We start from the raw sequence: 21,305 nt of genomic DNA, 5'->3' as shown, positions 1-21,305 counted from the left end.
CGGCTTGAATTTCCTAACGTGTGTGCATGTGTGTGCTCACTATCTTAGATTTGTTGGGGACTACGACTTTTCAACGTGGTTTCCCAGAAGCATCTAGAAAAATGACTGACATATATTAGTCACACAGTAGATAGAAACCGACCTGTCGGTGGCCTGTCCCCTTTCTCTGCTCCCTGATCAGAGTGACTAGGCTGGCCCATGTTACCACTATGGAGCTACCCACCACGAAGGGCTGTATCCTTTCTCCCTTGGAAAAACAATGATGTATGTCCTTTTACATGAACCTAGGTTGCTTTCCACTGATATTGCTCCTCTGGAAAACAAAACTGAGGAAATTTTGAGCTTCGGTAGTAATATTATTTTATGGAGTTTTAAAAGGTAGCTATTCATACCATTAAAGGGTCTGGAGCGAAATTCCTGATGCACCCTTTCTCCTTTGTGTGTGCAGGGTTAGCTGCAGGATGACTGAGCTGTATTTTATCCATTTGTCCTTTATTTTGCCTCTATTGGTGCTTTCCTCTTTTCTCTATATTTATTTTGTTTTTTTATTTCTGTGTTTGTGTGTCTCTGTGTGTATGCACATGTATGTGCAGGTGTCTGTAGAGGCCAGAAGAGTGCAATGGATTCTCTCCCCAACATACATGCCAGAAACCAAACTCCAGGCCTCAGTAACTCTCATCCTCAGTAATGGCAACAAGTGCTCTTACCGGTTGAGCCATCATCAGTGAGTGTTGACAGAATTTCTAGTTTAGGTTGAGGCACATGCCCCTGAGCTCCCTCTAGAGCATGACTTGAATAAAGCACTGTCCTCAGGGACAGTACGTTACACTAGGGCCGGCTAGGTACGCATGTATGTATGTGCGTATTTACTTTTAAAATCGACACCAGATTCTCGAGCAACAGCTTCAGCAGATGAAAGCAACTTACCAGCTAAACCAAGAGAAGCTAGAGTACAACTTCCAAGTGCTGAAGAAGAGAGACGAAGAGAGCACTGTGATCAAATCCCAGCAGAAGAGGAAGCTCAACCGGTCAGTGAGCCAGTGGGTAGAGCAGCTAGCTTGGCAGTGTGTGTGTGTGTGTGTGTGTGTGTGTGTGTGTGTGTGTATGCTGTCCCGTGAAGAGGCGGGTGATAGGGGCCACCTTTGTCCTACCTGCTTCGCCGCCCCAGTTGGAGTTCCTTTTCTCCATCAGCTTGCACGATGTCCTTAACAACCTGAGAACAAAATACGCCAAGCAGATAAAACAGTTTCAAGAGGAGAACCAGTCCCTGACCTCCGACTTCAAAAGGCTCGTGGGGCAGTTCAAGGAGCTACAGAGAGCCATGAGGTGCCCCGGGAGTCTGGTCTGGAATGGGGGCAATGGCAGGAGGGAGAGTGGGCAGGGGTGCAGCAGCAGCAGCAGCGATTTCACTGGACTTGAGGTCCCCAGCTCTTCTGGAAGACTCACTCATGCTCCACGTTCCCCTGTCCCTTGACTCATGGGTCACTTGTCCGTTTTGATTTCTCATTGGGACAGCTGCATTTTATCCCATGCAGGGGCCTGGTGTTGGGGATTTGAAATTCTTCCTTGTGTTCTTACACTGTTGACGGATGGGGGAAGGGGGCCGGGGGCCAGGCCTTGAGGACGGTTGGCTGTGACTTTGCTTTACAGACACTTCACCATTATCGATGCGGAAAAGTTTCGGGATATTTGGCTGATGAACGAAGAAGAGGCGAAGGCGCTAGCGCAGAGAGCCTTTGATGTGGACTGCGTTATCCATGTTCAGCACCTGGGGCTGCCCTGGAAGATGCCTGACTTTTGGTTCCTGAGGAATGTGGGGCCAATTTCCCTGCAGCAGCAGAAGTCAGCCGCACAGATACTCGAAGAATTGCTGCTGCAGACAGGTGACTGAAACAGTCACGGAGACGGAGCGGCCCTCTGGGGACATAGACTAGCCTACCCATCTTACACGGCAAAGGCAGGAGAGATGCTCAGTAGCGGGCTAGTGAGAGGGTTCGGTGGGTAAAGGAGATTGCCGCCAAGCTTGATATCTTGAGTTCAAACTCCAGAACCCACACGATAGGACAGAACTGACTCCTGCAAGTTGACCTCTGACTGCCACACACGTGCCCCCACATGCAATAAAAACATGCTTCCTTTCATCTCGTTGTTTGTGGTTCCCAGGACCTCACACATGTCAGACATGCTCGAAGTCACTGTGTTATATCTGCAGCCCTCACTTTACTTACTTTACTTTACTTTGGAGATTATCTGGTTGTAGTAAAAACTATTCACTCCACATAGTACCGTGTTGAGTCTGTGCCCAAATTCCCTCAAACAGTCCTCTGGTCATCCCTGGCCTGGTTGCTTTGGGCGTTACTTGTGTTGCCTAACAAACAGCCCCATTCATTTGTCTTTTCATTCTCTTTGTTGGAAATCGTTGGTACAGATCTCTATGAGTGCGTTTATGGGGTAATGGGCAAATGCCTTTGCTATCTTGTTGGAAATCACGACAGAGGGATGTTGTCATTTTTGTATTCTTTGTTTGTTTGTTTTTTTTTGGTTTTTCGAGACAGGGTTTCTCTGTAGCTTTGGAGCCTGTCCTGGAACTCCCTTTGTAGAGCAGGCTGGCCTCGAACTCACAGAGATCCGCCTGCCTCTGCCTCCCTAGTGCTGGGACTAAAGGCGTGCGCCACCACCGCCCAGCTAAAGAAAATGAGTTTTTTTTATAATTATTTATTTATTATGTATACAATATTCTATATGTGTGTATATCTGCAGGCCAGAAGAGGGCACCAGACCTCATTACAGATGGTTGTGAGCCACCATGTGGTTGCCGGGAATTGAACTCAGGACCCTTGGAAGAGCAGGCAATGTTCTTAACCACTGAACCATCTCTCCAGTCCTCATTTCTGTATTCTTAACATCGTATGCTATCTGAGACTCTGAGTCATGCATTTTTCTTTTTTTCTTTATGAGAGAGTCTCATGTGGCCCAGGCTGGCCTCAAACTCCACGTAGCCAAGGCCAGCCTTGAACTCCTGATGTCCCTGCCTCTCCCTTCCAAGTTCTAGGATTACGTATGGCTTGTGCTAGATCATAGGTATTGTCTTACCTTTTGAACAACCAGTAAGCCTTGGGTGATATACGATTTTTAAAATATATTAATTCATGGCTGGGCATGGTGGCACACGCCTTTAATGCCAGCACTCAGGAGGCAGAGGCAGGGGGATCTCTATGAGTTTGAGACCAGCCTGGTCTACAGAGTGAGTTCCAGGACAGCCAGGGCTGTTACACCCTATCTCAAAAAACAAAACCAAAAATTATTTGTATGTGTGTGTGTATGTGTGTTTGTGTGTGTGTGTCTGAGCCACAGCACATGTGTGGGTCAGAGGACAACTTGCAGGAATTGGTTCTCTCTGTCCACCATGTGGATCCCAGGGATCAAGTTTAGGTTATCAGGCTTGGTGGCAAGCACCTTTTATTCAGGGAGCCATCTTACCAGCCATTATACCATGATTTTATTTCCCATGTTATGAGAAGAATTAACAGGGTAAAGAGAGGGTAAAATATTTAAATTTTTTTAAAATTGTAGTTTCTCCTTTTTTTTTTTTGGTGTGTTTTTCTATGTGTTTTCCCCCTTTAATTGCAAAAAATTATGTGTGTGTATGCTACATGTGTGTGCCTCAGGAGGCCAGAAGGTGGCACTGGGACTCCGAGAGCTGGAGTTCAGGTGGCTATAGACTGGCAACGTGGGGCTGGGGACTGAACTCAGGTCCTGTACAGGAGCAGGCAGTGGCTTAGCCTCTGCACCATCTCTGCAGCCTTCTTCTCATCTTAAGGGAAGTTTTGGCTCCTGCTGTCGGCTGTCAGGTCTTGGTGACAGGGTTCCTCTGTGCGGCAGCCATTTTGTCCTTTAAGTAGGCTACTTCTGGACTCTGTGGGTTTGGAAATCATGTGACTTGTCTCCAAGGCGCAAATAAATAGGTTCATGCTCTCCTCTCCCTTCTGGGTTCGTGGTTGGATCTGAGCATGAAGCCTCCAGATAGATGAGGTTTGGGGAAACATCCTCCTGGGCGGGCTGGGACTGTCCTAACTCTCCAGTCTCAGCATTCACATGTGATTGGCCACAGAGGCAGTAAGCAGGCCATTTGCTCAGGAAAGCCACCTGGCAGCTTCTCAAAGTCCACAAGCCGAGAAATCGTCCTCTCCCGCCTTCCTTTCTCTGACTTGTAGAAGAAGATGGGACAGAAGAGGCCATGTCAGAGGATGAGTCTTACCTGGACCTGCCCAAGCAAGTTTCAGCAAAAACTACCAAAAGAATCTTGATGCTCCTGTGTGACGAGTCGGTAAGGCCGCCGAGCCCCTGTGGCCTGGAGCCAGGCGTGCCAGGCCTGCCCAGAGAGAAGCCGGGGGAGTGAAGGTGAAAGGCAGTGCTTTGAGAGGCCTAGCCGGTAATGGCTACTCCCACAGCGGGCCGTACTGGCTGACAATAAGGTTTTCCCTTCCACTAATCTGTCTGCCAGGTCTGCCGCTCCTGTGCCTGCTCCAGCTGTATCAGGTCTCAAATATTTGCAGTGCTGGCAATGAGGACATGTTGGAGCTGGCTCAGTGGGAGCTAGGCGGTTGCAATATCACGTGGTGTTTCTTAGCTGAGGCAGTGATCTCGGGGCGGCTACTCCTGCTGAAGGTCCCCTCTGTCATACACAGCTGGGTAGCGTGGCATCCTGAGCTCAGTGTGACACCTGTGTCATACACAGTGTGTCCCGACGTGGCTCTCTCCTCCTCCATACCCTGTTCTCCTCTTCAGGACTTGCTTCTGAGTTCTGTAGGGATCTGGAGGAAAATGGGAGAGGTAGGCACTGAGGCCGGCCTTGTCTAAAGTGCGGTGGAGACTCAGGTGTTTGCCCAGTGACTTGTGGGTGAGGTGGAGAGCAGTCTAAACCCAGGATGGGAACTGGCTTTGTCCTTGTATCCTGAGACTGGCTTAGGCATCCCCAGGTGACCTCCACTGAGGACCCCACTGCCCCGAGGCTCACTGTTAGAGGTTCTGCTCTGTGGCATTGTCCCTGTAGGGTCGCGTTGTAGATGACTCTTCAAGACCCTATACCTTGTTCCTGGAACCCGGCTCTGACTGGGGACACCATCCTTCTTTTCTCCCCAGGGTTTCCTCATAGAGAGCAAACTGTTGAGCCTGCTCCTCCCCCTGGAGAAGAGTGAATGCTATCTGCTGAGGTTGGACGCCATCTTCTCTGTGAGTCCCACTGGGCAGAGAGGACATGGGGTGGGGGCCGGAACCTGTTTTCTCAGCAACACCTCAATCTTGAGAGTATACCAGAGTCTCCCAGGCCTTTTTGGGCTCAGTATTTCTGCCTTCCTTCAACTTCATGACTTTGGTGTCATGACCTGTGTGGAACACCCCGCCCACCTCCCCTTGTGTCGTCATGATGTGTTGAGTAACCCCCAGGTGTCACGATGTGTGAACCCCATCCCCAAGCTCTGGGCTTTGTCTCAGTCTTCTGATGGTTCCAGCTAGCTGCATCTTCCTGGCTCTCACCCTAAACCTTCTATTCAGGCCTCATGGATGCTGAGTGGAGCCTCTTACTCTTAGTTCAGAGGAGTTGAGGGACTAAGAGTACCCCTAGTTCATGGCCTATTTGGGGAGATCTAAGCGGCCATCTTGTTTTCTCCCCAGGCTCTGGGAATTGAAAGTGAGGATGACCTGTACAAGCTGGTGAACTTCTTCCTTCGCTACCGGTCCCATCGTTTATCCTCTGCCAAGGTGGGGCAGGGTGCAGCTGGGAGAGCGTTTCATTTCTCCGTGGGGGCCTGCCTGTCTTTCACTCTGCCCCTGTCTGTGACTTGTGCCCTGTGTTCTAAGGTGGCACATCCTTCTACCGTCTCGTAGCTGTTTGGGGAATGTGGCGGTGTGAGCACCGGCACTGGGTCTGGGGGAAGTTGGGGATGTCTATGCCAGGAATGGCTAATAGCATTGGCTTAGTTATTATTATGTTTTATTTGCAAAGGGCAGAATGCCTGGGGGAGGGATGGGATGTTGCTTTATACCGAGGCCTAAGGGCTCTTTCCCTGGGCTTTCTTCAAAACCAGGCTTCAACCACTGTGAAATCTGAATGTGTCACACTCTGCATGTTTGATCCATCACACTCCTCTATGAAGCAGGGCTCATGTGTGACACCGTGAATATTACATTGCAAACAATTTCATTATGAGATGCAAAGAGTAGCTACCTGGAGAGTCACATTAAAAGTTACAAGATTTTAATTTAAAAGTGATTTTAGTGTCGTTAGCACCAGGGTGAGTTTCCTGACAGCCTTCAGAAAGAGAGTGTCCAAGGGTTGGGGAATGTAGCTTATTTGGAAGGGACTTGCCTAGCATGCATGAAGATCTGGGTTTGGTCCACAGCAGTACATGAACAGTGCAAGATAGTGCAGGACTGTGATCTCAGTACACAGGAGAAGGAGAAAGACCTTAAAGCGCACGCGACATCTGAGGAAGAGTATTTTCAATTAGTATCATAGTTAAAGACAAGTTTCCTTATTATATAAAGAGCTCACACAAGCCAATAAGAAAAAAAAAAAAGACCAGCAGTTCAAAGAAAGCATGGGGCAGTCTCACTGTGTCGCTCAGGCTGTCCTCAAACTCTTCCATCCCGCTCCTTTGCCATCTTGAGTCTGGGATGACAGTGTACACGGCACACCTGGACTAGGAAAGGTGACTCTAAACACGCGGTTGCATGTGCGGGGACTGCACAGTAGAGCTTGGTGTCTGCCAGCATATAACTGAAGCTCTGTGTGCTGGCACACATAAAACCTGGTGGGAGTGTGATGGCTGCCACCTTCACTGGGGACAATTTGATAGCATCAGTTACTACACATACCTTTTTCTATAGACAGACCTTAATCTTAATGCAGCTGACTTTCTTGCCTTTAATTCTTCTTTTCTCCTTTTTTGAGGCAGGGCCTTATGCAGCCCAGGCTGGTCTCAAACTCTCCTATCTCTGCCTCTCAAGTGGTGAGATTAAGGCATACTCCTGGGTACTCTGCTTAGTGAAGTTGAGACTATATGTATATTATAGCTTTTTAAAAATGATTTATTTCATGTACATTTGTGTTTTGCTTATATGTATGTCTGTGTGAGGATGTCAGATCCCCTGAAACTGGAGGTATAGACAGTTGTGAGCTGCCATGTGATTGCTGGGAATTGAACCCCGGTCCTCTGGAAGAGCAGCCAGTGCTCTTAACCACTGAGCCATTTCTCCAGCCCCTATATTATAGCTTAAGGACTGTATTTAATAATTCATGAAGCACACTCACAATGAGACACTACTCAACTACAAAACAAAGACCAAGGAAGTTCTTTATATGACTATATGAAAAAAAATTTATGAGGTTTATTGGTATGTGAAAAAAGTAAAGTAAAGAACATGTACAAAGATTTATATAAAAGCAGCAAGGAAGCTGAACTATGGCTCAGTAGGTAGAGACACATGCCACCAAGCCTGGCATCTGAACTGGATCTCTGGGACCCCATGTGGTTAACAAAGACAGCAGACTGCCACAAGTTTTCCTCTGATCTTCACACATGTGCCCCCTCCCCACAAATAAATACATATAATTAAAAACAGGGCAGAAAAGAAAGTATGTGTTTGTTCAGAGACACACTATTTTTTTCAATCCCTGGGTGCAGTGGTGTACACTTGGAATCCCAGCTGAGGCAGGGGGATCATGAATTTGAGGCCAGCCTGAGCTCTATAACACGATCTTGTCTCAAAAAATAGCTTTTATTTCTCCCCGCAGTGGACACAACGTGTAGCACAAGAAGCTTGCTAGCATCACTTTGCCTGTAGGAGGTAAACCGAATGAATTGGGAGTGGGAGAAAATAGGAGAAAGACTATTTAAATTTAAAAATGATACCAGGGTTGGTTCTGTATTGTGAGCCAAAGGGTATTTACAGCATCGGAGCGCATACCACCAATACAGCGAACACCCGTGACAATGGGTTAGAGCACAGCCCTCATTTCAGGGCTCCGTGCACCCCCTTTCTACCTGCCTTCTGTCTTTATGTAAGTGTGTCCGTCTGCAAGTGTGCTGGAAATTTGCTTTGATTTCTTCTCCTCCTGTTTGTTGTATGTGTTTGGGTCTCAGCAGCCCACGTCAGCAATGCTCCTCTCTCCAGTAGAGTACCTCCATTTTTACGGAGCGCACAAGTCTGATGTCCGCGCTGGAGCGTGTGAGCTTACTGTCCCAGGTGGACAGGAGGAGCCAGGTATCCAAATCAGAGGTGGAGTCCATCATCGAGCAGGAGACCCTGCAGGGAGGCGACTACGAAAGCCTTGTGGACAGGGAGTTGAGAGAGGAGGGCCTATCTTCTCCCAGGCTCATCCACCCCAACGATGTCCTTAAGATTCTGGAGGCCTTTGTCATGGGGCTGAAGAAGCCCAAGTAGGCAGTGTGCGGTGGTGATGAAGGGCTTGCCTGAAACCCAGGGACAGGGAGGCTGGGAGGCAATCGGGGCGATTGATTGGAAAAGGGGCTGTGTACACACCCCCCCCCACACACACACCCATACAAATGTGATTTTTTTTTTTTAACAGCAAGTATATGACTGGCTTCAGTACCATGACTGTTATTGCTTGGGGGACTGGTGTATTAAGTGGTGATGGTGACACCGTTGGTTTTGACTTTCAGGGACATCCGGCCAGTAGTGAGGGTGAAGAAAGATGTTCGCGATAACTCCAGGGATTCCGAGTATTGGGAGTCCCTGGCCATGGTTATCCCTGTCTCCAAGCAGAACCTCTGGGATGCACTGTACAAGGCCTTGGAGAAATATTAGTCAGTACCGGGGCATGGAAGGGCAGGGGGCTGGGTGGTCTGTACGGATAGTCCTGCCCACAGTCATAGCTGTGTTTCCCATGCTCACAGTTTGACGTGGTAGAATGTTGGTAGGTGGTGGCGGTGGTAGGTGGTAGAGGGTGGCACCTCTAATCCCACCTTCCTTGTCTGTCCCTGCTAGCCTGGGAGAAAGGGAAATGTCCCAGGTCTTCCTCTACTTGAACCAGGACAGAAACACCAAGGGCCTGGCTTCTAATCAGCAGAGGAGGGAAGTCTGTGCCGGCCTCTGTCTAACCTGCTTCCTCTGCCTCACCCCCAGCCTCGTGCTGACCCAGAGGGCCAAGCTGCTGATGGAGAACGACTCTTTGGAGCAGCAGAACGCTGAGATGCAGTCCCTGCTGCAGCAGTATCTCCAGGCCAAGGTGAGTGGTGGCACCCCAGGAGGAGAGGGTTGCTGGCAAGTCATGGGTATCACCGGCAGTCCTGCCTAGGCAGAAGGACCGTAACTGTCCCTTTGATGCCATGGCTTTGGTATCACTCTGTTGTGATCACTCTTTTTGTCTTTAATTTCGTTTTAAGTTTTTGAGGCAATGTGTCAGGTGGCCTTGGCTGGTCTCAAACTCCATTTACAGCCAAGGATGACCCTGCAGTTCTGATATCTTGCTTTCATCTTGGGGAATTGGGATTTCAGGCATAGGCCTCCACAACCTGTGTGTGCGGTGCTGCGGATCAAACCTAGAGCTTTTACTCATGTTAGCCAGGCACCCTACAAACTGAGCTACATCTGCCCCCTCCCCTCTCAGCTTGCACATTGTAGTTCAGGCTTGCCTTGAACCCATGACTGACTGTCCCAGCCTTCCAAGGGCTGTAATGAGAAGCATGAGCTACAATGTCCAGCTGTAGAAACATTTTTGTTTTTGTTTTTCGAGACAGGGTTTCTCTGTGGCTTTGGAGCCTGTCCTGGAACTAGCTCTTGTAGACCAGGCTGACCATGAACTCACAGAGATCCACCTGTCTCTGCCTCCCGAGTGCTGGAATTAAAGGCGTGTGCCACCACCGCCCGCCCGGCTGTAGAACTCTCTCTCTCTCTCTCTCTCTCTCTCTCTCTCTCTCTCTCTCTCTCTCCCCGTGTACACACGCACATGCCATGACACACATGCAGCTTTTGGGAGTTAACTTTCTCCTTCCACTGTGTGGGTCCCAGGGATAGGACTAGGAAGTCAGGCTTGGCAGCAACTTTCCCGCTGAGCCATCTCGCTGGCTCAAAATCATCTTTCTCAATAGCCCTGGCTGCCCTGGAACTTACCATGTAGACCAGGCTAGCCCCAAACTCAGAGATCCATCTACCTCTGCCTCTCAAGTACTGGGATCAAAGGCACATTCCACCATGCCCGGCCATAACTGTTCTTTTTTAAGAAGCAGTACCAAGTCCAAAAGTAGTGTTCAGGTTCCAGACTCCCCCTCACCCCCACTTGTGTGTCTTCTTCAGTCCTAACAACTTGCCAGGGAGCCAGACCAGCTTCCTAAGACATGACTGAGGGGCTCTGTGAATGGGGAGCAGATTCTGTGCTGTCTGGGGTATCCCTTCCAGTGATAAGTGTAACTCGTTCCCATGGACTGGACAGAGGAGGAAGGGGTGATGCTTTCAGGGCGGTGCTGAGTCCCAGGCCATGAGGGTCATGGCAATCTCCAGTCCCTTGTCCAAGTGTAGGGGACCTATGACTCCAAGCTGGTCTCAGGTCCCAGGCCACACCTGGAAGGTAGATGGCATGAATCTTGGCATCATGCTGGCTTCTCGGCCCATCATAGGACTTAGACATTTGGAGACATGTGGTCTTTGTGTCTATGGATGTTTCTGTGTACAAGAGGATGGAGATGAAGAGCAGGGGCAAGGACAGACTGAGGAAATGAGAGGGGAGGGGGAGGGGAGATACTTAAGGGGATGGGTGGGGGAAGATGAGAAATGCCACTGGAAGTAACTTCCTGAAGCCAAGCAGGAACCCCTGGCATCCTCCAGACTGAGGCCTCTCTATTGTGGGGAAGCAATGCTTGCAGGGGTTGGGATTGTGGGAGAGCCAGCATTTGCATTTGAGCTCTCCCAGAAGGCAAGAAAATGACCTCCACCCTCTAATTTCCAGGTAAATGCTGAACTGCAGATTCCTCCAACGCAAGGCTTCCGAATGCCCACAAAATAGAGGTGTATCTGCAAAGTCTGGAGTCAGAGTCCACACCGGTCACCCGAGAGCCTGGGCCCACCCTGGGTCTTCCAGATCTGTAACTGCCTGCCAAAATAAGGCAGTGACAGTCCCCACAGTTCTAATAAAGTCTTTGAAAGCTTAGGCTGAATGCCTTTAAGGAGGCCAGTCTAGATGGATGAGGTCCCTTCCCTGAGTGGCATGAGGGAGTTTTGTCCCTAGGCTCACAGTGCGTTTAGACTAGTACCAGGTTCCCTTCCTGCCCTTGGGAAATGCTGGCTTCCGTGGGTGGAGGCTGGCTGGGGCTTTGAAGCTGTGTGCCTTCAGATTATCCCCAACCTGAAGGATGGTCTTCATACTCTGGGGCCTCTGGGTCCACCAAGGTGTGCCCTCTGGGCTGCGAAGCTAGGCTCCTCTGTCAGCAACCGGGACTGGCAGCCCTGGGCCCGAGGCCCACCTTAAATGCTGCTCTACAAGAGGTTACCCACAAGAGGTTTTTGTTTTCAAGCCAGGGTTTCTCTGTGTAACAGCTCTGGCTGTGGTGGAACTCGCTCTGTAGACCAGGCTGGCCTTGAACTCACAGAGATCCACTTGCCTCTGCCTCCTGGGTGCTGGGATTAAACTCCTGCACCACCCCTGCCTGGCTGACCCACAAGTCCCCCCCCCCCCCGCGCCCCAACCCATTCTCCTCATGCTCCACTTCGGTCTCAGGGCTTGATTTATTTTATTAAGAGAAAAATCAGACTCAAGAAAAGCAACCGGCAGACTCGCAGAGGCAGAAGAGCAGCGCTCATAGTGTAGACTCCTGGCTGTGGCGGCCAACAGGCTTGACAGGGCCTTCAGGACGGCCAGGACACTGGGTTCCCTCTTAGAGCTTGCGTACTGGCCGGCACACACTGGCCTAGGCAGAGGAAGCCCGGGGAAGTAATGCGAAGCCGAAGCCGAAGCTGCTGTGCAGAGTTGAGGGAAGGAGGAGGAGCCAAGAAGAGAGCATGCGCAGAAGCAGCCGGCTCCTGTGGCCTTGTTCCGGCTACTCTGTTGTGTGGCTTCTGGTGGCATTTCTGGTGTTTCCCACTGGTTCCTGCCTATCCAGGCGTTCAGCAATGCCCCATGTTCCTTGGTTGATTTCACTGGAGCCTTAACCGAAGATCTGTAATGTTCAAGGGAGGGTTGGGTCCCTGCCACTCTGGGAGCTGGACCGAGGAGCGCGTTATCATAGAATGTGGGGCATGGGGGTATCTGCCTTTGGATGCCACCGATTACAGCTGTGCTCCAGACCCCAGGCAGGACTGGGACAAGACCAGGCAAGCAGCAGTTTGGGTGTGGGGTGAGGATGGTAGCCCAGCAAGCAGGTGTCTTGCTCGAGGCTGGCAGCGGAGGTAGGGCTCCTCAGAGAGCTGGGAAAGAGCCTAGGTGAGGGAAGGCAAAGCAGCAGGCCCTGGAGGGATGCTAGGGCGAAGGGCAGGGCCGGGCAGGGCGGGGGGGGGGGGGGATGCTTCAGGCCCCTAGGAGCTTCTTGACCATGTAGCCTGGGAGGCTGTAGAGGAAAAGGCCAAGCATGAGCAGCCCCAGCAACGCCAGCACGATCTTGATGATCAACCACTTGTACCGGGTGCAGATGAGGTACTTTATAGACTTGAGCGGGTTCAGGAACCAGACGAAGGCTGTGTCAGGCCGGCTAGGGTGGGGAGAAGATGGGAGGAGCCTGTCAGACAGTAAGCAGGAGCCACCCATGCATGGCTCCTAGCTTCTCTGTTCTTCTACAGGCAGTGAGTGCTGGAACCAGGGTAGAGCCCGTATCTAGTATCAGACTACGGGCTCCTAAGCTGTATCCTCTCCGTGAGGCCTCTTCTGCCCCAGCTCTGCCCTGAGCCCAGGTGGCAGTTTTTGTCAGGGACAGCCACCTAGCCTCATGCTGATTGCTTGCACTGATGAACTGAAGCAGAGGCCTCAGCATTGCAGGCCATGCGTGTTGTTCTTGCGATCTTGTACTTAGCATTTCATGCAGGCTCCTGTCTCCCCATAGTCTCAGGAAATCAGAATTGCTCAACTTCCTTCCTGTCCTTCCTCCCTTTCTCCCCTTCCTCAATTATCCTAGGCTGGCTTTGCACTCACTATGTACCCACAGATGATCTTTGACTTATATGCCTGCCTCTGCCCACCGAGGGCTAGGGTTACAGGCCTGCATCGCTACCCATTTATAAAGTGCTTGGAGTTTAATCCAAGGTTTTTTGCTTGCTGGGCGGGCATTTCACCAACTGGGCTACATGCCTAGCCCCTAAACTCTCCCTTTTTTAAGGTTTATTTATTTATTATGTATACAACTTTCTGCCTTCATGTATACCCACACGCCAGAGGAGGGCACCAGATCTCATTACAGATGGTTGTGAGCCACCATGTGGTTGCTGGGAATCAAATTCAGGACCTCTGGAAGAGCAGACGGTGCTCTTAACCACTGAGCCATCTCTCCAGCCCCGTACTCTCCCTTTTTTATACATGCCCATAGCAAGCATCCAAACAGCTTGAGTGCCATGCCTAACTCTCACCAGCTTGCCCACCGTCAGGGTACGAACATGCCCTGCCTCCTGCAGAGTTTCCTTGCTGAGGTCCTTGTCAACCTTTACTCTCTGCAACTTGTACCACAAGATCAGCAGGTTCCATAAAATGTCACAACATAAAGTTTTGGGTACATACGTGTGTGCCAGTGGGCATCCCTGTGTACACAGATGGAGGCCAGAGGAGGACATAGGGATCCTGCCATATTACTGTCCTTAAGCAAAGGTCTCTCTCTCTCTCTCTCTCTCTCTCTCTCTCTCTCTCTCTCTCTCTCTCCCTCGGAACTTGGGCTAGTCTGGCAGCCAACAAACTCCAGAAATCTTCCCGTGTTTGCCCCCAACAGTGTTTGTAGGCCCAGGTACAGTCATGCCCTAGCTTTTTATGTGGGTGCTGGGGATTTGAACTCAGAGTCTGGGAAAAGTGCTTTTGTAGTTGGTGGACACTGTTTGCCACCTAGGCTGGTGACCCAATGCTACTTAGAGCTAGGTGATCTTGGTCAAGCTATTTCACCCATCTCTTGGGCCCAATCATATAAAAATATGAAGTAGCCATTTCTGGTTCTGAGAATATAATTAGACTTTGAAGCCTTGAGAGTTGCGATGCATGTTTGTGTGGGTTGCACATATGTGCTTGTGTTCGTCTGTGTATGCTTAGATGCACGTGTGTGCTTCTGTATGTGTATGCACTGTGTGTACACATATGAACTTGTACGTGTGTCTATGTATGTTTTGGGTGTGTCCCACATGTTGACCAGCCCTTGTCCAGAGATGGAAGGAAGAAGTACCAGGCACAGGAGGCTGCAGGGCTCAGGCCCCCAGGATCTTCTTGGCTAGGTAGCCAGGCAGAGAGTAGAGAAACAGGGCGAGCAGCAGCAGCAGCAGGAGGAGCAGAAGGAGCTTGAGGAGCAGCCAGCGGTAGGTGTGCCACAGGAAGTAGCGGGCAGACTTGAGAGGGTTCAAGAACCAGATGAAGCTTGTGTCGGGCCGACTGGAGCATTGGGAGAGCAGATGAGCATAGAGAAGGGACATGGGGGTGGGAACGGGCTTGGCAAGAAGACTCTGCTGACTAGGAAGCCAACCAGTACCAAGCAGTAGAGTTTCGGGCACCTGTCGGGCCACTAAGTCTGGCCACCATTGGAGTGCTTGCCCTTGTCAAAAACTAGGAAGAACCCATATCATGGCTGGACTGGGGGACTGGGAGGCAGGTTGGGGAAGAAACAGCTTTTTTTTGAGCTAGCTCTTCCTTTGGTTTAGAGGGAGGAGGCAGGCTTCAGGGCTGAAGGAAGGGGCTCCCCCGTGATGTGTCTGTGGCCCAGGAGGGGACAAAGTAGTTCTTGGGGAGTTGGGGCGAGAAGACTAGAAAGGTCTGGGACATGATGTCATGTGTTTGGGGCTCTAGGCAGACAGGACACTCACTTGGGTTTTTCTAGGGGGTCAGGTTCGTTGCGGGCCAGGCCCACTGGATTCTTCTCCGCCTCCTCCGCCGTCAGTAAGTGTAACTCTGCCTCCACTTTGCCCTGAAGGGAAGGACAGAGGAGTTCCCCTGTCTAGGCCATGGTGGTAGACCCATGTAGATCCACTCCCAAGCAGGAAATGGTACCCACCGTGAGCTCAAACTCATCATTCTCATTGCGGGCCAGGAGGGGCCACCAGCCTTTGACGCGCTTCTGTTTAAAGATGGAAACCAGGGGCACTTCCACCTCCCCTGTGGCCATCTCCATGGTACACTGCTTGGCTGTCTTAGCACCCCTTGGGAACCGGTTCAGGTCCAGCTCGATGGCCCCTGTGGTGACATCAGAATCAGTTTCGGGTGGGTGCGACAGAGGCGGGGACTTCCCTGCCTCCTTCCTTTCCACCTCTACTCCATTTTGCTTGGGTCTTTTCTTAGCTTAGAGTGTCTCTAGGTATTTGCAACCTTCATCCTGGCTGTTGGGCACCTTCTGACCATGTTGTATCAAAACCTAGGCTGCAGGTGCAGGTAAGAGAATGGTGTAACCTAAGACCCACAGAAATCTGCCTCCTCAGCGATCCTGGCTGACTTCCATCAACATTTATCCTGCCTCCCTAGTGTGCCCAGAGCTCCTTGTTGCTCCAGTAGTAACTGGGCAGATTTTTGGAGAAGCTAGATCTCCGTGTGGTATCTCTGGCTCTGAAGACTAGGTGGACCCCCTTCTATGGACTCAGCCTGCCCACCCCTGCCCCTCAGTTCTGGGCCCTAGGCCTCGCTCTGCTCTGCACCTAGGAAGTCGTCAGCAGAGAAGTGGTCAGCATCCCATATCTGCAGGGTGAGCCGTGCAGGGATCTTGTACTCCGTCTCATCCCAGGAGAACATAGACTCCTTCTTAGACATGACGATCTTCTCTTCGGCCGCCAGGTAGTCAAAGGGGAACAGGTAACGCCAGTTGAAGTTGCCCTCACCAGTGAGGGAGTGGTAGTGGACATCTGTGTCCTGTTTGTCCTCCTGCTGGCCCTTCAGCCACCTGCTGGGAGTCACCTGCTCCAGCTCTGTGGTCACACCCTTGGGACCTCACCCCACCCCAGGACTCCCTTATCCGTTCTCCCGGGAAAGTGGGCCTGCCCAACTTCAGCCTCTCCCAGGGCAGTGACTGTCACCCACCCCCGCACAAAAATGTCACTGGACTTCTCTCCCGTGAAGAAATCATCATCTTCTAGGACCACCTCATCTGTATTCCACACGATGACTCGTAGCTCGTACCTAGACAGGAGCAGGAAGGCCCATCAACAACCTGGGGGAGAGCTTGTCCCAGGTCCTGGGGCCGGAGGAGGGCAGGGGTCTATTGATGTGTCAGAAAGAGAAGCCCTGGGTACTTGAGCAGGTTAGAAGAGTGGGGGAGGAGACTCGAAGGAGGTTTCTATGGCTAGGGCCCTGGTGGGCTGGGTCTCAGCCAAGCACAGGTCAAGACAGTTAGGGGAGGAGCAGCCAGCCCAGAGCAGACACCCAGTGCATACTCTTGGGCCATGAAGCTAGGAAAAAGGAGTAGGGAAAGGTGTGTGGGCTCCGGAGGGCAGCTGCAGGGAAGCGAGTTGAATGGGAAGTAGATGAGGCAGGGTAAGGGGGGTAGTGCCCATCCCAGGCAACTCACTTCTTAGGTTTCCTAGGGGAGATGTCTAGAGGTGTTCCAGGGGCTGGCATGTCCATGGGGAACATATCCACCCACAGCTCCAGGCGACCCTGAGGAAGAGAGGGGGTTGGCAGATGTCTGAGCGACCTATTCCCTCTGTTCAAGGGGGTCCACTCTCCTGGCCTGTCCCAAGCTGCATGACACCAGTTTCTAGCTTTGGATGCTAGGAGGTCTTATGACAGCTTTCTAGGGGCACCAGCTCCATGACGTGATTCTCAGAACACATACTTGCCATCCAGTTGGCCTCGGTGGGGAGGGAATACAGTGGGGACACGGGGACAGCACGAGCTCTCTTTCTACTCTATGACCCTGGGTGGAGGATATCTAACTCCAGATCCCAGCCTTGTGTGCACCACCTGCTCAATGCCGGGCTTGTCAGGGTTGAGCAGTGGCCTGGTCTCCACGTGTTCTGGTACAAGGCGGCAGCCCACTCGGGGGATGTCCTCCCAGTGTCTCAGAGCAGACAGAGCCACGTGCTCATCTGTGGGCTTCTTCTGACCTGTGGGTGACAGTGGTCAGGTGCATCCACACGGCCAGGGTCCCTGTGTTAGGATCAGGAGCTTAGGAGCACCAAGTCCCAAGTCTTGACCTGTCTACCTCACCTCCGTTTCACTGCTAGCCACCAGACACAGAGGAAGGCCAAGGTCTCAGTTGCAACACAAGGCCCAGAGAGGCCTATAAATTTGGCTGACCAGGCTTGGGGAAAGGAATGGGAGTGTGTAGGGGACTGTAACTTTGAGCCAGGGAGACCTAGGCCTACACCATTACTCTGCCTCCAGAGAGATACATGAGCTTGGGCAAGTCACCAAACTGGAACTTATTGAGTCTCATTTTGCTCATTTGTAGGATCGGGTATTTTCCTGGCCCACGGGGATGAATGAGAGAGAGTGACATGGGGGCAGTGTGGGTAAGTATGATACAGGAGAGGGTGCCAGGGCAGTGGCTGGCGGAACGGAGGGAGCTCTGGAGTACGGAGCAGAGGGTCACTAGGACCCAGTTTAAGGACATGTGCACTAGGTCAGGAAGGCCCCCATAGAGAAGTGTGGCTCCTTGGTGGCCAGTGGACTGGAGCCAGTCAGCTGCTTTCAGTGCCCTTTACCATTCTCGTCCTCTATTTCTGAAGGCCCCGTGAAGACACGATTGGCGACCTTCACTCTCCCGTGGGGACCAAAGTGGGGGCCGTCCACTTTGCCTTCTTTACAGAGACGAGTTAAGATCTGGCTGGGCTTCATGGGGTCCCTCCAGATGTTGTAGCCATGTCTGTGGGAGGAGACACACAGGCGTGAAGCGGCTCTTCACAGTCGGCCAGTGCCTACCTCAGCAATAGGCCTCCTGTGTCTCCAGGTTCACCCAAGACACTAGCGCTACTGGCAGCTGATCCTTCTGCCTGGTCTTTGGCTCCAACATCCAGTGCTGCCTAACACTGCCCCATCATCCCTCAAGGGCTCTTGTGAGGCATTGGATAACAGAGAGGGAAGGAACTTGACCAAGCTGCTTGGCCTCAAGTGGCAGAGGCCTTCCCAGATCCTTAGAAGACATTATCCACTGTCCTGTCCCCTTCTGCTTTCCTGATTCTGTCTCCTGTCTTGGAGTCCCCTCCCTACCCTGTCTTGGAGTAGGCAGGCCCAGCCCCTGAAGCTGCACGCAATGTATGTAGGGTGAAGGCATAACCTAGCACAGAAATCCTAGCATGCTTTTCGCTCCCGAGTCTTGTCCTAGCACAGCAGACATCCAGCCCTGCCCTGTTCCCTGCCCCGTCCTTAGCCCCTCGCAGGGACCGGTCCCACTCCGTCCTCGCACATGGAGTAGGTCTGCGCAATGCCGCAGGTGGCGTGGTGCTTGCTGTAGAAGCGGTTTTCCAAGTCGATCTTGGTTTCTCCAATGAGGTCATCAGTGCCCACCAGATCCCAGTCGTACACGGCCACTGTCAGCATGGACTCCATTGGGAAGGAGGCCTCGATGTCAAAGGACCTGCCAGGTGCAGGGTAGGAAGGGGGTTTCAGGTTGAGATTGGCAATGGGTGGGGACTCGACCGAGAGTTGAGGTGGGCAGAGAGGGTACCACAAGGTCTTACTTCCCAAATATGGGGTTGAGCTGCTTGGAGATGTAGTTCTCCTTGTCGCGGATGTCAGTCTTGCCTAGCTTGATGACGATGTAGGGGTCAGCTTTGCCGTTGATGTCAGCCGGGTGCAGGTCCGTGGCCTGGGCAGGGAAAGTGTTGCCTAAGTAGAATCCTGGGTACCCTTGCTCTGTTCCTGAGGGTCCCATGATGTTGAAAAGTGGGGACAGGGGCATTGGGTTAGAGTCAGAGTCTCATGGTGTGGCTCTAGGGACGTTGCTGCTTCTTGTCCCTGGTACTGGACTTCCTGTCTAGAAAGATGCGGACTAGACCAGTGGACCCTTCTGATGTTTCGAAGCTACCTCAATCCTTACAGCAGGAGGCGGGGAGCTTTCAGAGAAGGAACGGGAAGGGAGTCTTACCCGGACCACATAGACTCGAACCAGCACGTTAATGGGGTCATTGCTTGGGATGCCTTGGAACATTCCATAGGTGGGGTCGTAGCCAGCTTCTCGAGCTACATCCTCTGGGAGTGGCACTTTGTACACGCACAGGGAACCCTGGAGCAAGGCATTGGGCGGGGATGGAAGGCTGCCGGTTCCCAGCTAGCCAATAGTACAGGCCCACACGGTGGCGAGGCCTTAGCCCTCAGCTGCCGGTTCATGGACGGCACAGGGATTGTAGAGGGCAGTGGGAGAGATGCAGGAAAATGAGGTTGTGAGGGGATCAGCAGTCGGGCCACGCTTCTTGTCTGACCTTGAACCGACCCACGATGCGTTCCTCTTCTGTGGAGCCGTCTTCATCGTCCCCTGTCTTGCCCCGCAGTAGGTTGAAGGTGTGCAGCCAGTCCTCAAAGTTGTCAAACTCTGACTCCAGCTCCTTGGGGTACACCTGGACAGGCCAGGATGTCAGGCCCCATGCCAGCCTCCTGCCCCTTCTGCTGCCTCCATCCCTCACCCAGGCAGGATCTGCTCCCAGACCTTAAGCTCGTCAATCTTGGCTTTCTTCTTCTCAGGAGCCTCCGATCCCTGGACAGAGCCAGGGCTCTGGTTTTTCTTTTTTTTCTCCTCCTTTGCAGCCCTGGACTTCTCTTTGCTCTTCATTGGCCCCTTCGGGCCTGACCCTAAGAAGAAAAGGAGGCCCTAGTCATCTTAGGTGAGCATGGGATGGGAAGGGGAAGAGCGGGAAAGCCTGAGATCGGGATCCGGCATCACTACTTCTTTCCCATTTAATTCGGAGTCTGTCTCTCCCTCTCTCATTGTTGTTGTTTTTGTCTTTCTTTCTTTTTTTTTTTTTTAGACAAGATTTCTCTGTGCAGCCCTGGCTGTCTTGGAACTCGCTCTCTAGCCCAGGCTGGCCTCGAACTCAGAGATCCGCCTGCCTCTGCCTCTGGAGTACTGGGATTAAAGGCGTGCGCCACCACTGCCTGACGTTAGAGTCTCAATGTGTTCCAATGAGGAGGTGCAGACTGCAGGCCACGCCTACGTGGGTCAGTCCCTACACAGGATGTTGTCTGCTCTTGGTAGAGTGAGTGGGGAAGGCATTGGATCTGGAGTGGGGGGGCTTGTTTGTGTGGACCTGTGCCTGCCCCCTTTGTTTTCTAGGTTTATATCGACGAGGCTGCTTCCTATCAGCATTGTCCAAGCCGCATCCAGTGAGATCCCGGACATATGCGCCATTGGTGTGCTTAGGAGAGAAGAAATCATTTCTATACTGTCTTCCTTTGAAAAATCGATAACCCCAGTGCTTGGGGAGATGGCTCAGAGGGTGAAATGGCTTTGCAAGTGTGAGGGCCTAAGTTTGAACCCCAAGAATTCATGTAAAAGCTGAATGCATAGCAGAAGTGTCTATAAACCCAGAGCTCCTATGGGGAAATGGGAGGTAGAGACTGGAGAATTCCTGGACACTCACAGGCCAGCTAGTCTGGTGTACACAGAAGCAGTGAGAGCACACACACACTCACACACACACACACACACTCACACACATACATGCACACTCACACACACACACACACACATCCCTGTGTAATCAATACTAACATAAAGGCTCTGAGACATCTTGCACCAAAGGAAACCTGCTTAAACCAGTGTTTCCTAAACAGATCTCACCACTGAATCCTTTCTCCTCCAGAATAGCCCTGATGCTGTTCCAGGGAAAAGGTTATTGAAAATGCTGGGCGGGACAAGCTAGGGATGTCCCTTCTGGCTCAGATAGTCTGTGGTTCTGCATGTCTGTCTGGTGCTGTAGCAGCTACTGTAGAAGAGGTCCTGAGCTTGATCCTTGGAGCCCAGGCCTGGGAGTCGGGCTGGAAGCAGCAGACATTGTCATGGATGCCAGGGGTTCGGGGCTCACCCTCAGTGGTATCCATTTCTTCCTTCTCTTCTAAGTCAGTTCCAGAGGACTCATGTTGTCGAAGTTGCTGCCAAAACATGAAGGGGATTCCCTGACTGTCCAGGTCACAGCCGGTGGCATCGTCACCTTCTTTTCATGTGTGCACTGCTCAGGCATTGGTGGCACCC

At 51.8% G+C, this 21,305-nt stretch overlaps 2 protein-coding genes across 3 annotated transcripts in view; one reads left to right on the top strand and one right to left on the bottom strand.

The window, feature by feature from the left end:
• The window catches only part of Drc1 (dynein regulatory complex subunit 1), a 34,907-nt gene extending 23,757 nt beyond the window's left edge, over window positions 1-11,150 (top strand). For both annotated transcript variants that reach the window (XM_057772855.1, XM_057772853.1), the window contains 10 exons: window positions 889-1,028; window positions 1,192-1,326; window positions 1,651-1,883; window positions 4,215-4,327; window positions 5,143-5,232; window positions 5,674-5,760; window positions 8,179-8,441; window positions 8,688-8,831; window positions 9,151-9,253; window positions 10,970-11,150. In XM_057772855.1, the coding sequence (XP_057628838.1) occupies window positions 889-1,028; window positions 1,192-1,326; window positions 1,651-1,883; window positions 4,215-4,327; window positions 5,143-5,232; window positions 5,674-5,760; window positions 8,179-8,441; window positions 8,688-8,831; window positions 9,151-9,253; window positions 10,970-11,026 (1,365 nt within the window). In that variant the 3' untranslated portion in view covers window positions 11,027-11,150. The remainder of the gene's footprint in view (window positions 1-888; window positions 1,029-1,191; window positions 1,327-1,650; window positions 1,884-4,214; window positions 4,328-5,142; window positions 5,233-5,673; window positions 5,761-8,178; window positions 8,442-8,687; window positions 8,832-9,150; window positions 9,254-10,969) is intronic.
• Window positions 11,151-12,356: 1,206 nt separating this feature from the next.
• Window positions 12,357-21,305, bottom strand: part of Otof (otoferlin) — a 91,037-nt gene continuing 82,088 nt past the window's right edge. Inside the window, exons 33-46 of the mRNA XM_057766392.1 lie at window positions 21,139-21,205; window positions 19,764-19,906; window positions 19,540-19,674; window positions 19,206-19,343; window positions 18,799-18,926; window positions 18,525-18,695; window positions 17,824-17,984; window positions 17,081-17,223; window positions 16,686-16,774; window positions 16,199-16,297; window positions 15,820-16,061; window positions 15,186-15,364; window positions 14,998-15,098; window positions 12,357-12,704 (exon numbers count right to left, since the gene is read on the bottom strand). Of these exons, the coding sequence (XP_057622375.1) occupies window positions 12,524-12,704; window positions 14,998-15,098; window positions 15,186-15,364; window positions 15,820-16,061; window positions 16,199-16,297; window positions 16,686-16,774; window positions 17,081-17,223; window positions 17,824-17,984; window positions 18,525-18,695; window positions 18,799-18,926; window positions 19,206-19,343; window positions 19,540-19,674; window positions 19,764-19,906; window positions 21,139-21,205 (1,977 nt within the window). The 3' untranslated portion in view covers window positions 12,357-12,523. The remainder of the gene's footprint in view (window positions 12,705-14,997; window positions 15,099-15,185; window positions 15,365-15,819; window positions 16,062-16,198; window positions 16,298-16,685; window positions 16,775-17,080; window positions 17,224-17,823; window positions 17,985-18,524; window positions 18,696-18,798; window positions 18,927-19,205; window positions 19,344-19,539; window positions 19,675-19,763; window positions 19,907-21,138; window positions 21,206-21,305) is intronic.

The sequence above is a fragment of the Chionomys nivalis genome, chromosome 1, assembly GCF_950005125.1.
Source record: "Chionomys nivalis chromosome 1, mChiNiv1.1, whole genome shotgun sequence".
NCBI lineage: Eukaryota > Metazoa > Chordata > Mammalia > Rodentia > Cricetidae > Chionomys > Chionomys nivalis.
Note: the sequence above shows the minus strand (reverse complement) of the source record. Positions and strands in the feature narration are given on the sequence as shown.